General features: G+C 42.5%; 1 protein-coding gene across 9 annotated transcripts in view; it reads right to left on the bottom strand.

Annotated features, from left to right (window-relative positions):
- Nucleotides 1-416: 416 nt before the first annotated feature.
- mast2 (microtubule associated serine/threonine kinase 2) overlaps nucleotides 417-13,213 on the bottom strand; it is a 158,297-nt gene continuing 145,500 nt past the window's right edge. For 7 of the 9 annotated variants that reach the window (XM_037535076.1, XM_017721492.2, XM_017721485.2 and 4 more), the window contains 16 exons: nucleotides 12,455-12,558; nucleotides 12,104-12,312; nucleotides 11,466-11,604; nucleotides 11,123-11,255; nucleotides 10,872-11,037; nucleotides 10,614-10,715; nucleotides 10,213-10,335; nucleotides 9,955-10,064; nucleotides 9,680-9,834; nucleotides 8,825-9,108; nucleotides 8,495-8,710; nucleotides 7,252-7,478; nucleotides 7,004-7,126; nucleotides 6,784-6,920; nucleotides 6,456-6,643; nucleotides 417-6,042 (listed from right to left, as the gene is read on the bottom strand). In XM_037535076.1, the coding sequence (XP_037390973.1) occupies nucleotides 4,085-6,042; nucleotides 6,456-6,643; nucleotides 6,784-6,920; nucleotides 7,004-7,126; nucleotides 7,252-7,478; nucleotides 8,495-8,710; nucleotides 8,825-9,108; nucleotides 9,680-9,834; nucleotides 9,955-10,064; nucleotides 10,213-10,335; nucleotides 10,614-10,715; nucleotides 10,872-11,037; nucleotides 11,123-11,255; nucleotides 11,466-11,604; nucleotides 12,104-12,312; nucleotides 12,455-12,558 (4,374 nt within the window). In that variant the 3' untranslated portion in view covers nucleotides 417-4,084. The remainder of the gene's footprint in view (nucleotides 6,043-6,455; nucleotides 6,644-6,783; nucleotides 6,921-7,003; nucleotides 7,127-7,251; nucleotides 7,479-8,494; nucleotides 8,711-8,824; nucleotides 9,109-9,679; nucleotides 9,835-9,954; nucleotides 10,065-10,212; nucleotides 10,336-10,613; nucleotides 10,716-10,871; nucleotides 11,038-11,122; nucleotides 11,256-11,465; nucleotides 11,605-12,103; nucleotides 12,313-12,454; nucleotides 12,559-13,213) is intronic. The other 2 variants (XM_017721501.2, XM_017721476.2) reach the window with 2 other exon arrangements.

Genomic DNA, 13,213 nt, shown 5'->3' on the forward strand with positions numbered 1-13,213 from the left:
AAAGGGTATAAAGTCCCCCAGCATGTTGCTGGGGAACAGCGGAACTGCATTGAAGTGATAGAGCTCCATCCTCACTAACAAACTTGTAGTGAGAACAGCACAAGCAGTACATTAGTCAGAATTATCAGCATAACTGAAGCTGAAAGGTTTTGGATTAATCCACATAGAAGACCACAGTCAAATTCTAGTGACTAACACTGCACCCCAAATCAAACGCTGGCCATGTCAGTTTTAATTGTTGGTGAGCTGTTAACCAGTCTTGTGACATTCTCTTTTTAATTTTGCTAGTTCCCAATAGTGGAATAAACCGTTTAAACTTTTTTTAAAGTCTACAACTGGCCACATCAGTTTAATTACTGCATTTCCACAACTCAACACTTGTTTAATGTGCTTACAAAAACAAGCAAGAGTATGAATTTCCTTAAAAAAAAAACTTTATTGTCCATAAGGAAGGAGTAAGGAGTTACAACAAACATGCGTCTTACCACAACAGAAAATAAAAAGATATTGCACTGGTTTAACTAGCATTTTTTTTTCTTCCTCAGCCCATTTCTGTTCATTCCTTACTGTACAACCCCTGTCCATCTCAGCCCCAGAGGACAAACACAGCATACACACAGACAACGCAAGATATCTACTATGGACTCCACCACATTCTGGAGAAGTCTGCTTCGGCTGAGCACCTGCTCTGTCCAGTCATGATCCCATTTTACTAAATACTGTGACTGTGGCAGCAGCCTTGGTGCTCTTTTAAATGTAATTAGCTCCAGCTCTGCAAGACTGACTGCGTTCTGTACACTAGACAGGTTCTTACTAGCATGTGAATTCTGTACATGTAAAGGGCATTAGGGAGCATAGTCAGTCAGTGGTTATATGTGTATTCACTGATTTTCAGCAACAGTGAGTCAACGATGTGTATGCTCTAGTGGCTTGCTGTTATGCAGAGATGACTGTTCAAATGGGATATGGCTGCAAGACTTGAATGGCTACCTCAAGACTCTTACCGTTTACTAAATCCCAACAAATAGCCCAACCATCATCACTGTCAGTCTTCATATGAGCATGCACTGGAGTGAAATTACCCTTCAGTTTCAATACATAACATTTTATAGATGTCAATTAATTTAGAGCAAAACCATCTCCTAAATCTAGCTCTTAATATACGTATATTTTAGCTGTACTTAAGAAAACTGGCTTATACGCCGCAATAATAGTATGCAATTGTAATGCTTAACCACAAGATAAGAACTAAAAAGCTGACTTGTTAACACTTTACCAAAGGACGGTATTCGTAAAGCTAACTGTAAAACCTATACTAACATTTATGAAGGCTCATTCAAACAAGCATTGCTTGTCATAAAGGCTGCTTTAGTCAATTTTACCAGAAAGTGTTATATGCACCAACACATTGCTGGAATAAGCCTTTATAGGTCAAACGTTATGAAAGGCTTATGATGTCATGTAGCCTTAAGAACCCTACCCTACAGCGAAGTGTTACGCAGACTTTTGCTATGACAATGCTGCTTTTAATTTCATTCAAATCTCTTAGACAACATGGCCCTTTGTGAGGTCCTTGTAATATAAGAGACAATAAACCAGCCATTCACTGACCTGCCATACGCTCTAACAATGTACCACCGCATACATCAAAATATACTTTTTTTTTCTATTAAATCATATTCTACCAAACTTCACCCATTGCAGGTGTATCTCCCTACTTTTAGTCTAGTCAAAGTGAAATTAGCTTTAAGGTGAAGGGTACTGTTAAGCTTGCTCAGAGGTTTGTGTTTTAACGACCCCCTGGAAGGGACAGTGTTTTATAGCTTGTTGTGTGTAGCGATTCAGCCTTTACTAAGCTGTGGAGCCATAAAAGAGCCACTTCGGGGCATGACAGATAAGCATCCTCCTTAACAATCTACTCTTACACACTACTACAAAATGTAGCTGTACATACAGAAAAATGGCATCTCAATACAATCAAGTGTGTGAAATCTCTCGCGTGGTGCCCATATTGTACTGTAATTCACAAGCTGAACTATGGTGTTCAAGGTCAGGAATCAAGCTTCAGGCTCAAAAGGCTATCAACAGCTTTCCGTTACTTAAGATTTAAAAATGCTAAAATGTGCAAGACCTCCATTCACAGTTCATATGGACGGAACATTTATGAATGTAGCGCATAACTGTACATACCATCATGTGATTTTAACTGCCACTATGGGTCATAATTAAAGAGAACCAAAGGAAGTGGGCAGAAATCTATAAAGCAGGGTTGCAGGGGGCACTAAAGAAGGTGACTTTCAAGACTGGTCTTAAATCAAGAGATTCTCTTGGATTGGAAAGGATATTTAACATCACACCAAAATATCCCTGTTTAACACTGGACTATTCACTAGGAATATTCACTAATCATTAGGTAACATTCAAAGGCAAAAGAAAAAAGCATTCAGTACGCTGTGAAGATGTGAACAAGGGCAATACAAGAGAGACCTATAGCTTCCACAGGCATCTACCATTTTTTGAACGCATGGTGGTGTGAACACATCAATGTACAGTAGCAATATGATATGACAAGGGGTTAAATGATTGTTCAAACCCCTCAAGACCCCAACAAAGCCTGGGGATCTGATTGGACTGTATTTTATTAGTTTTCATATTTATATGACACAAAGTAAAAAGGGATTGTGCAAATACATTTTCGCCTGCTTTTCACAAAAAAGGCTAAATCAGACAAAGCTAACATGGCAAAGACAGGACACTAATCTAAGACACCCTCCCAATGCCACTGGTTATAAAACTGACACCACAACAGAACTTTAAATATTCATTTATATAAGTACATACATACACACTCTCTCACACACGCACGCACGCACGCACACACGCACACACACTTAATCATTAACAAGCATGTACACGTTTTCTAAACTTAAAAGATTATTGGCTAATATACAGAAAGAACACAGCAAGTTGGTCCAGATATTAAAAATAAGAACAATTAGTTGTTATTGATAAAAAAAGAGAGCAGGGGCTAGAAATAAAAACAGAACATTTTCGGTTCCTTGCAAAAGCATTTCAGTAGTGTGACCACCATGTGTACAGGCATTAAAGTCAGACAGTAACCAGCACATGCCATCAACACTACTCTACCACATACATTCATCTATACATCCAGCATGTACAAATGCCCAGTAATTTAAATATCACTAATAACTGACAGTAAATGCCAGACATATTTTCAAGATTTATATGCTGGGCTCAAGATGGGCAAATGAAAGAAATGTAGACTTCAATTAATTAAATTCACAGAACATAAAATTTCATTCCGACTTCTGAAACCTACTGTTTTCAACATGTTGTATTTAAGCTTCTTTTTGGGAAGTGAAATCAAAATGGATTTTTTTGTCTAAGATAACAAGCCTGTTTTTTATGCTCTCACTATGACATAAGATGACAGTGTCCCAGTCTCCCAAAACATGCAACTTAGTACCTAGAAGCTGAAAACAGTGTTAGAGAGACAAATGGAAAATGAGGTTTGATTTTTAGCCAACTATTGTAGGGTGCTACGACATTAAGTTGATGTTTTTATACAAATTGCTAAGCATACGCTACTTTTATTGCTGAGATACATCTTACCCCCCATGAATGAACAGCAGAGAGGCTTAACAGGTGAGTTTGAAGTCTGTTAAGGCACAACGAGAACTCTAACAGAAAAAGCAGAGAGCCTAATCATACAGAGAGGTACTGAATGTGGCAGTATGAATTTTCTCGTTGAACTGTTTATTTCTAGCCCCATAATTTCCTTTTTCGACAAAAAAGTGAACTTAATAAAAGCAAATATTGTGAAAAAGCATAAAGGGAAAAAATAAAAACAATACAAAGCCCCTGTTAAAGTATGAATCACACAGTATATAAACAATCCAGAATCAAGTTGCTAGACTCCCTTGTCTGTGTCTTCTTCTTTTACCTCTTTCCTTTCACGGTTAGTGTGGACTGAGAGTATCGCTTTTTTTTTTAAATTTTCAAACATGCAAGTGTTGAGGTTTGAAATAAGTTTTTCTAATTGTTATTTTTCTGTGCAAGGCTGCTACGTCTTCTTGTTGGATTTGTCTTGTGGCGCGGAGGTGGGTTTGGCCTGGCTCTGGGACTGCGCTTCAGGTCCAGGTCTCAGGGGGGCGCTGCTGCGTGGAGTTCCTGGCCTGTCCTGTGGCTCTCCTGTGGTTTGGGAGCTGTCTTTTGGGATGGAAGGCCTCTTTGAAGCTCCTGGAAGCTCCAGGGGCCTCTGAGAAGTGGAGGGTGGCTCAGATTTGGTAGATGGCTGCCTAGAGGGTGATTCAGGCACTCGCCCTGTTTGGGAGGCAGAAGTTACAGATGGAAACATTGTGTCCGGAGTTCCGGAACAGTCCAAACGAGGCTCTTTGCTTTTTGGGTGTGCTTCTGCCTGGGGCCTTGACTCCTTGCTCCTCTCATGGGCTTCTTTGGTCCCTGGTATGTTGAGCTTCACTGGGCCCAGCACACTCTTGGCCACCGTAGCCAGCTGAGATACCACTTTATCCACCCCGCTCTCAGTGGGTGTAGAGGTGGCAGACGCGGCGGCAGCAGCAGCAGCTGCAGCAGCTGCTTGCCTCCGGTTGTCCGCCTCCTTCATCTCCTTGGTGATGCCTCCAGTTGGCGTAGTGGACACTGGAGATTCTCTGGCCACTGTTGGCACTGTGCTGAGCTCTTGCTTGCTGCTCACTTTGGCCCTGGGCTCAGCAGCTTTGGAGGTCCTCCGGTCTAGAGGGGGTGCTGTGGGTTTGAGGAAGGGGTCCTTGCTGACAGTGGTAAACGCACTGCCAGGAGTAGAAAAGGTGCTAATTAGAGGGCTTGGCTGAGGAGTGCTAGTTTTAGCACTGGACAAAGAATCTGGAATCATTCCCCCTCTGTCGCTGGAATTTTCTGCTAGTGTTGAGGTAGAGGCAGGAGTGGGGGTAGATACTGGGGTCTGGCTAAGTTTCTGCCCTGAAGCTTTGGCTTCGGCCTGTGGCCGTACCAGAGATATAGCTTGAGTTTGTTGGGCCGGTAGTCCTTGACTGAGCTGAGGAGAGCCTGGCTGAGCTACTGTGGAAGGAGTCACAGACAGACTGGGTAAAGCAGCAGGCCCCATCCTGATAGCATGGGGCGATCCCATCACAGTCGTGGGCCGAAGTACGTGGCTAGGATGGACAAAAGTTGTCCTGCGTCCATCTTGACTATCCTCCGACCCCTCATCTGTCTCATCCTCAGACGAATCCACCTCATGGATGGCGTCTTGTTTCTGCAGAGACTCTCGGCGCTCTGCACGGTCCTGCCGGATAGCGGACAGCTTGTCCTTTAGCTTGCTCTTGCCAGGAGCCAACCCCAGAGAGCCTGCTCCGGAGTCAGGGCCTTCTTGCCTGCTCAGCTTGCGGGCTGAGTGCTTCTGCAGGCTGCCCTTCTCTGCTGGAGACACCCTCCCTCCCAGCAGGGTCTCACTAGCGGACTCCTGCAGGCTCTGTAGGCTTGGGTCCCGCTGGAGCATCTCCTTCTTAAATTCTGAGTGAGAGATGTCTAGGCTGTGCTTGCGGCTAGCACCCACAGGCAGCTTCTTATCTCCCGCCGAGGAGGGAGAGGGAGATGACGACGAAGAAGAGAGAGAGGCCGCCAACTTCTCAGCAGACTGCACACGTTTGAGGAGTGGAGAGCGAGGGGGGTCTGCGCTCTTCGGCCGGGCGATCTGACGCACCAAGGGAGGAGAAGAGTGAAGCTTGACAGGGAAAGACTGGCCAATGGAGGAACTGACCAGTGGGTGGCTAGGCAGAGGTGAAGGGGAGCGCTGAGGGGAAGTGCTCTGGGGTGTTGGGGATGGTGTGCGGGCTAGTGGTGAGAGGGGGATGTTACCAGCAGATTTGCGGCGAGGGGAGCGGTACTGGCGCTGTAGTTTTGGGGCGAGGCCATGCAGGGAGCTCGGGCGGATCTGGCCAGAGCTGGCAGGAGAGTTTGGAACGCTGGAACTGGGAGAGCTGCTCTGAGAGGAATTTCCACCAACTGGAAAAACAAAATAAAGCAAAAATGGTTTATGAGCCAAGGTTCACATAGGAGTAACATTTTAATGAAAACCATTTGCTTTTGCCTCCAGTTTATCACCAGCTTAGATGGGAGGTATTTTCAAAATTCACAGAGCCATGCAAGGAAAAATACAGATAACAAGAATTTAATTTAAAAGAATCTTAGAAAACTTCTCCAAAATAAATATCCTGAAACTTGCCAGCACATACACTTAAATGGGAATGAGCCCCTGAACAACATCAACAATCAACCAATATTTTGTTAAACTTTTACAACATTATTAAAACATAGTGGTTGGCCAGAGTCATAATACAGTTCAAGAACTCTAAAAAATGATAAAAGTAAGTGACTTAATCCTGTGGATTTGCTACAGTACAGACTGAAAACTTTACCAGAGTGAGCAGAGTCTGGTGTGGAGCGGTAGCCCTGTGTAGGGGAGCGAGGGGACATGTGTGTGGGAGAGCCAGGCACACTCTCTCCTGAGGAGACAGAACGGTTCAGGGATGACAGACTGCGACTGGTGTGAAGGAGGGACGCATGCTTGGTGATCTTCCTAAACAGGGAGTTCCGCTTCTTACTGCTGGAGGACCCACAGACACACATAATGAACATATACACATTTATTTCTCAACAGTTACAGAGAAAGAAAGCAGTTTTTACTCATGAAGAACCAAGAATGAACAGATAAAATATCTCGTGAGGAAAGTAATAAATTCAAACCTGTCCTGTCCCTCTTTGGTTTTCGTCTTCTTGTTGCGTCGGGCCATTTTAGACTTGTAGCTGGTTTTGCGGGCGGGACCCACCTTAATTGACGTGTTCTCGAAAGGTGTTGCAGAGATAGACACCTTCGTACCGCTCTATAAGAATGTGGGTTTTAAATGCATTATCTTTGCAAATGTACTTGACATACTACAGTGAAAGAGTGTTTGTGAGAACACACCTTGAGGATGAGTTCTACAACTTCAGTGTGTACAAGGCCATGGACTGGCTCTCCGTTAACATGTGTGATGAGATCTCCCTCTCTTAGACCTGCCTCATGAGCTGGTCCTCCTTCCTCCACATGCTGCATAAAAGCATCACATTTCAATATGGTCAGGGAAATATCGATACTACATGATCCCATGATCATTTTTCATTCTTCATTGGAGGGAAATGTACTCTGTCCACCACCTCCACTAAAGCACTCACCCAGACCATGTGGTGTACGGTGTAGATGTCTGTGTCTCCCATGTAGACACGGATGGCCCGCAGAGTAAAACCATACTTCTTGCCCGCTCGGTGGATAACAATGGCGGGTTTGACGCTGCAGACAGCAGGGGAAAGGTCCCGGCTGGGAGAAGAGTCCCGAGATGAGGGGTTGGAGGAAAGAGAGTGTGGAGACATGGGGCTGGCAAGAGGAGATGCTCCATGGTGGTCTGAAACCAAGGTAAGAGTGAGTAGGAAGGGAAACAAAAACAGACATTAATTTCTAAAACAATGTATTTTTATTTATAATAACCAAATGCAGTGTGAAAGAAAATAAACTACCATAATTGTTTCAAGGGTCCATATCCTAAATTTTCCTTATACATAATGTTTGCATATCGAAAACGGCCATAATTCATTCTACACAATAACCGTTTCATCCCTTAGAATTAAAGAGGCTGTTTCTGTCATTGTGCTCACATATGTAAATGAGCTCTGTTTCAACTGGCTGCCCTGTTTTGTTGCTCCATTAAAACAGCAGTCTGGGCTGAAACACTGCAGTGTGACTACTTGGCAATAAACTGCTGTAGGCTGAACAGGTGAAGGTATGTGAAGGTGTTGGTTTTCATGGCATTACAGAAGTAAAGCAGACTGTATTTGCAGCTTACTTTCCAAATATGGACTGTATGGACAGGATATCGAATATTATATTTTGAAATTTTACATCATCCATGTACATTATATTACATGGGCTCTATAAAGATTACTTGCACAACACGGGCCAAAAGTTTGCAACACAAATTTTGTAAAAATAAACCTGGAAGACTTTCACTTCTATCTGAAAAGACAGAGTACAACTAAATGTTATCTGTTTTGCTTAATTTATTCTGTGATTTCCTGATGATTATATTGCAGCCTTATTCATATCCATCTGATTTTGAAAAAGTTTCTTGCATTTAGATGCTTTAAGTGGGTTACACTAGATGTTTGTAAAAAGTGGTCATTGTAAGGGACTGTCATCAATAAAGAGTGTGAATGATTTCCCAAATAAAACATTGTATTAAGATTACATCACTGCAAACCACATCCACTGCAAAATGGATCAGCTGCAGAAAAAAATAACTTAAATTTGTAACTTTAAAAGCCACTGCTTTCCTTAATACTTTTGTGCTGTAGTGTAAATCTGTGTATGCAAAACACCACTTACACGCTGAAAGCCCCTTAGTCCATAAATGCAGCTACTAACCTGCAGGAATCATAAGAGACAGAGTGGTGGCTGAGGCTGATTTGATGACCTTGTTGAGGGGTCTTGACGTGTGTTTCTCTGTGTCTCCTGACAGAAGTCTGTGGCGAGCTCTGCGGGCGGCTAGGTCACTGATGGCTTTTGGAGTGGAGTTATCTGCTCCATCTGTACTGCTACAACGAGGAGAGCCTCTATCCCCAACATCACCAGAACTACCAGCTACATGCGGATACATAATACATTCCTCATTAGGGTTGTGAACATTCCTAGCTGTTGTATTTTTGTTTCAAACTGTAAGAGACCAGTTTTTAGGGAGTTAAATAATGCACTAACGTGTGAGTGTGGCTCGGCTAGTTTGGCTGGAGGTGGACCCTGGTGTGGTTGGAGACTCATCTAGTTTGAGCTCCCTCTCTACAGGTAATTCTGGGATGGCGGACGGTAGCTCTTCGCTGCGTGGCCCCCTGACTGTAATCTTCCTTGCACCTTCCTCCTCGCTGGAGATGGCAAAGCGAGGCATCTCAATGATGGCTGAGCAGCAGCGGCGCCGCACTGTCAGCGGGGGGCTGGAGTCACTCTCAGTGTGTGAAGACTCTGACACGGAGAGGCGTTTACGCAGGCTGGGGATAAACATACACATTAGATTACTATATAGATTACTCTCACATGGCTTCAGCAGTTCATTACTCACAATGACCTACGATACAGTAAAGCTGCCATGATTATTTAATCAACAAATCTATCAATCAATTATGTGTTCTTTCCATGTTCTTCCACCCACACTCTCTGTTACTGATGTGCACAACATTCAGTGACAAGCCTAGATATTTTTATGGTGAAACGAAACACTAGCTATATGGACATTTAGAGAACTTTATAGAACAGCTTTCGTTTTTTAGATGCAAAGCACTTCATGGACCTGGCTTTTTCACTCCCTCAAATTCACTTATATTTAGTAGATGGAAACTTTTCCAAAAGAGGGAGCCATTAGCACTAATAGCTTTTACTTATAATTACTATTATAAGAAGTGGCTTGCATGAATGATACTTAACAATGTGTCCTTGTTAGTAAAATAACAGTAAAGTTTATTTTTCTCCATAAATAATTATATCAATGATTAAAAAAACTTTAACTATCTGTTGTGGCACACAGCAACAAGATAACAGTCAAAAATGAACTAGACCACATACATCTCAGGTGAGCCCACCAGCCAGCTGCGATCACGAGACTTAAGGCCACTGAGGCTGTCAATGCGCTCAGCACCTTCCTCACTTAGACTGCGTTTGGTGGGAGGAGGAGTGCGCTTCTCCTCATGCAGGGTCAGACGCTCCATACTGCTGTACACCTGAACATAATGCACGCACAGACTGCATCAAGGTCCTGTTGAGCTTTGAGTCACTGGACACCCAGAGATGTAATAAAAATCATTAAAATAATTAATTAATAAAATGTGGTTAGGTAGTACCTTGCTGAATCGTGGAGAGCAGGAGGAGAACTGGCGGATCTCCACATGCTCATCATCATTTGTATCCTCCTCTTCATCAGAGTCTACATGGTGATACCTATCTGAGCGGGCTACAGAAAGGGGGAGAAAGTGAGATAAAACAGTTTGTGTGCATGTGTGCACAAGTGAGTGAGAAAGAAAGAAAACTTTTCCCACAAGTAGTGTTGAATTCTTGTTCTTGGTGGAAAATGTGACACACTGGGATAATTGCAGGCTTACTGTCAAAGTAACTGGTATCATCCTCAGACTCAAGTTGAGGAATAAACTCGGCTTTCTGTCTCAGAAGACTGTTCCAGTCCAAATCTGTGAAGAATCTGTGCTGCTTCACCTCAAATGCACTTCCTTCAGTGAGAGACAGAGAGAGGGACAAAGTTTATGTTTAGTTAGTACCTCCAGGCACTGTCTCCTTCTCACTATCTCGGTCTCTGTCATTCCTCAAGATCCCTTCCACAAGAGCAAAAGAACAAAAGCAAAGCACAATAGCAAAAAGAACAAAGAATATCAAGGTCAAAGTTTTCTAAAGTGTTCCAATAAAGGTACACAACAGACAAGTCTATACAACAGACAAAACTCATTAGACTAAAGGCACAATTGTTATGCATGTGCAGCTGTGGGCATACCTGTTCCTAATCGCTCAAGTGGGTTTTGTCGGAGCAGTTTGGAAATGAGATCTTGAGCATCTGGAGGTAGAGCTTCATCTTCCTCAGGCCAGATTATCTCATCTACAACAAGTACAAAAGAGATCAGCCAAGACTGATTCAACTTTGAAGGTGGTGTATAAAGCAGTATGAGTTCTATATTAATCAACATTACATTTTATGGTGAGTAAGAAATAAACTAGAAGAACTACAGTGGTTGCTTTTCTTTGTGGTACTAACCACTGATGACTTGTCCAAACAGTTCCTCCGGAGTATCTCCGAAGAAAGGGGCACAGCCTACCAAAAACTCGTACAGAATGACACCCATGGCCCACCAGTCCACAGGTTTCCCGTAACCTTGTCTGAGGATCACCTCTGGAGCAATGTACTCAGGGGTGCCACACACCTGAGGGGCGAATACAAAGAGAAGCAGATTAAAGAACAGGCAAATGAGGAAACAAACCACATGGCAAGCTGCTGGAGGTCCATACCTGCTTGTCTAGAAACTCGCGGGCATCTTTCTCAATGTGGCCCTCATACAGGTTAGTCGTGAGACTCATGAGGCCGATCTTGGACAGACCAAAATCTGTCAGTTTGATGTGTCCCATTGATGTGATGAGAAGACTGAAATTGGAAACAAAATACAGAGGCCTATTGTCATACTACTGTATGAAAGAAGACAATGATACGTTGTATTCCTTTCACATTTTATGTCATATGTCACTTTCTCTCTCTCAGTCCTGGTCCTAGAGATCTACCCAAATGCCGAGTTTGGCTCAAACCCTAATAGCACAGAAGAAATGCTGGCAAATCCTGCATGTTAGGTGGGCTTACTTGTCAGGTTTGAGGTCTCGGTGCACAATGCCATAATTGTGCAGGTATTCCAGAGCCAGCACAGTCTCAGCAAAGTACATGCGCGCCATATCCACAGGTAACGCGCCGATGTGCTTCAGTAAAGTGGCACAGTCCCCACCTAAACAGAGTACAACAAGGTTTAACAGAGTCTACATACTCTGAAAAGTTTGTAGAAAAAAAGCTTAAATGTTTGGAATCACCTATCGTATTGCTAACATTTCTGATTTTATATAGAATTTTACAGAGTATACTTAGTTATAAACCAGACACCAAAATGTATTTTAAACTTTTTTTTTTAAGTATTATGGGGAAACACTAAGTGACAACACAACACATCTTTAGATTTTATTACCATTTTTCAAATAAAAGACCTACTGACTTCATTTTGGATGTTACACTGCTTTCTCTGTCATTTTGGAATAACCTACAGCTATGTTCATAATTCAGACACCAAAACACTGTCTAATTATTTGATACATGTGAAGTTGCACGGGACTAGCAAACTGGCAGCATTTTATACATGTATCTGCAGTTAACTTGATTGAATTGTGACTCCTAACTTCTGAATGGAAATATATATTGATTACAGTGCATGTCTGTGTACACAAGTGTCTTACCTTCCACATACTCCATGACCATGCAGAGATGTCTGCGTGTCTCAAAGGAGCAAAACATGCTGACAACAAAGGGATTCTCAGCAAAAGTAAGGATGTCCCTCTCCACAAAGGCCTGTTGGATCTGGTTCCTCAGGATCAGGTTCTGTTTGTTGATCTTCTTCATGGCAAAACGCTGACGAGTCTCTTTGTGCCTCACCAAAAACACAGCCCTAAGGGAAGGATGCAATATTGAAGATTTCTAAATGCCCTATATTTATTTAATAATTTTTGTTAATGTTCATTTTTGATGGCTAATTTTGCTTAACATTTGTACAGTGTTTTTACCAACATGGCTGTTTTTCAGCATCTTACCCATAAGCTCCATTACTGATGAGTTTGATGTTCTCAAAGTCCTCTTCTCTTGGAGTTTTGGTCTTAGGCTGAGGCTGAGATGGCTGCACTGTAGCACCTCGACTCTGAAGAAAAGCACATATAATCCAACTGTTTAGGAGACCCATGCAATGACAATAGTTAATTCACTAAATTGTATATTAAAGGCACTGGTCTTCTTAAACTTTCCAAATTTTCTGTCATATGTTTATCTGTGTCTGTAACAGAATTATTGTACAACCCCAATTCCAATGAAGTTGGGACGTTGTATAAAACATAAATAAAAACACAATACGATGATTTGCAAATTCTTTTCCACCTATATTCACTTGAATACACTACAAAGACAAGATATTTAAATGTTCAAACGGATAAACTTTGTTTTTTTACAAATATTCACTCATTTTGAATTTGATGCCTGCAACACATTCCAAAGAAGTTGGGATAGGGGCATGTTTACCACTGTGTTACATCACCTTTCCTTTTAACAACACTTGTTTGGGAAATAAGGACACTAATTGTTGAAGCTTTGTAGGTGGAATTCTTTCCCATTCTTGCTTGATGTACAACTTCAGTTGCTCAACAGTCCGGGGTCTCCGTTGTTGTATTTTGCATTTCTTAATGCGCCACACATTTTCAATGGGAGACAGGTCTGGACTGCAGGCAGGCCAGTCTAGTACCCGCACTCTTTTACTACGAAGCCACGCTGTTGTAACACGTGCAGAATGTGGCTTGGCATTG

The sequence above is a fragment of the Pygocentrus nattereri genome, chromosome 26 (genome assembly GCF_015220715.1).
Source record: "Pygocentrus nattereri isolate fPygNat1 chromosome 26, fPygNat1.pri, whole genome shotgun sequence".
Lineage (NCBI taxonomy): Eukaryota > Metazoa > Chordata > Actinopteri > Characiformes > Serrasalmidae > Pygocentrus > Pygocentrus nattereri.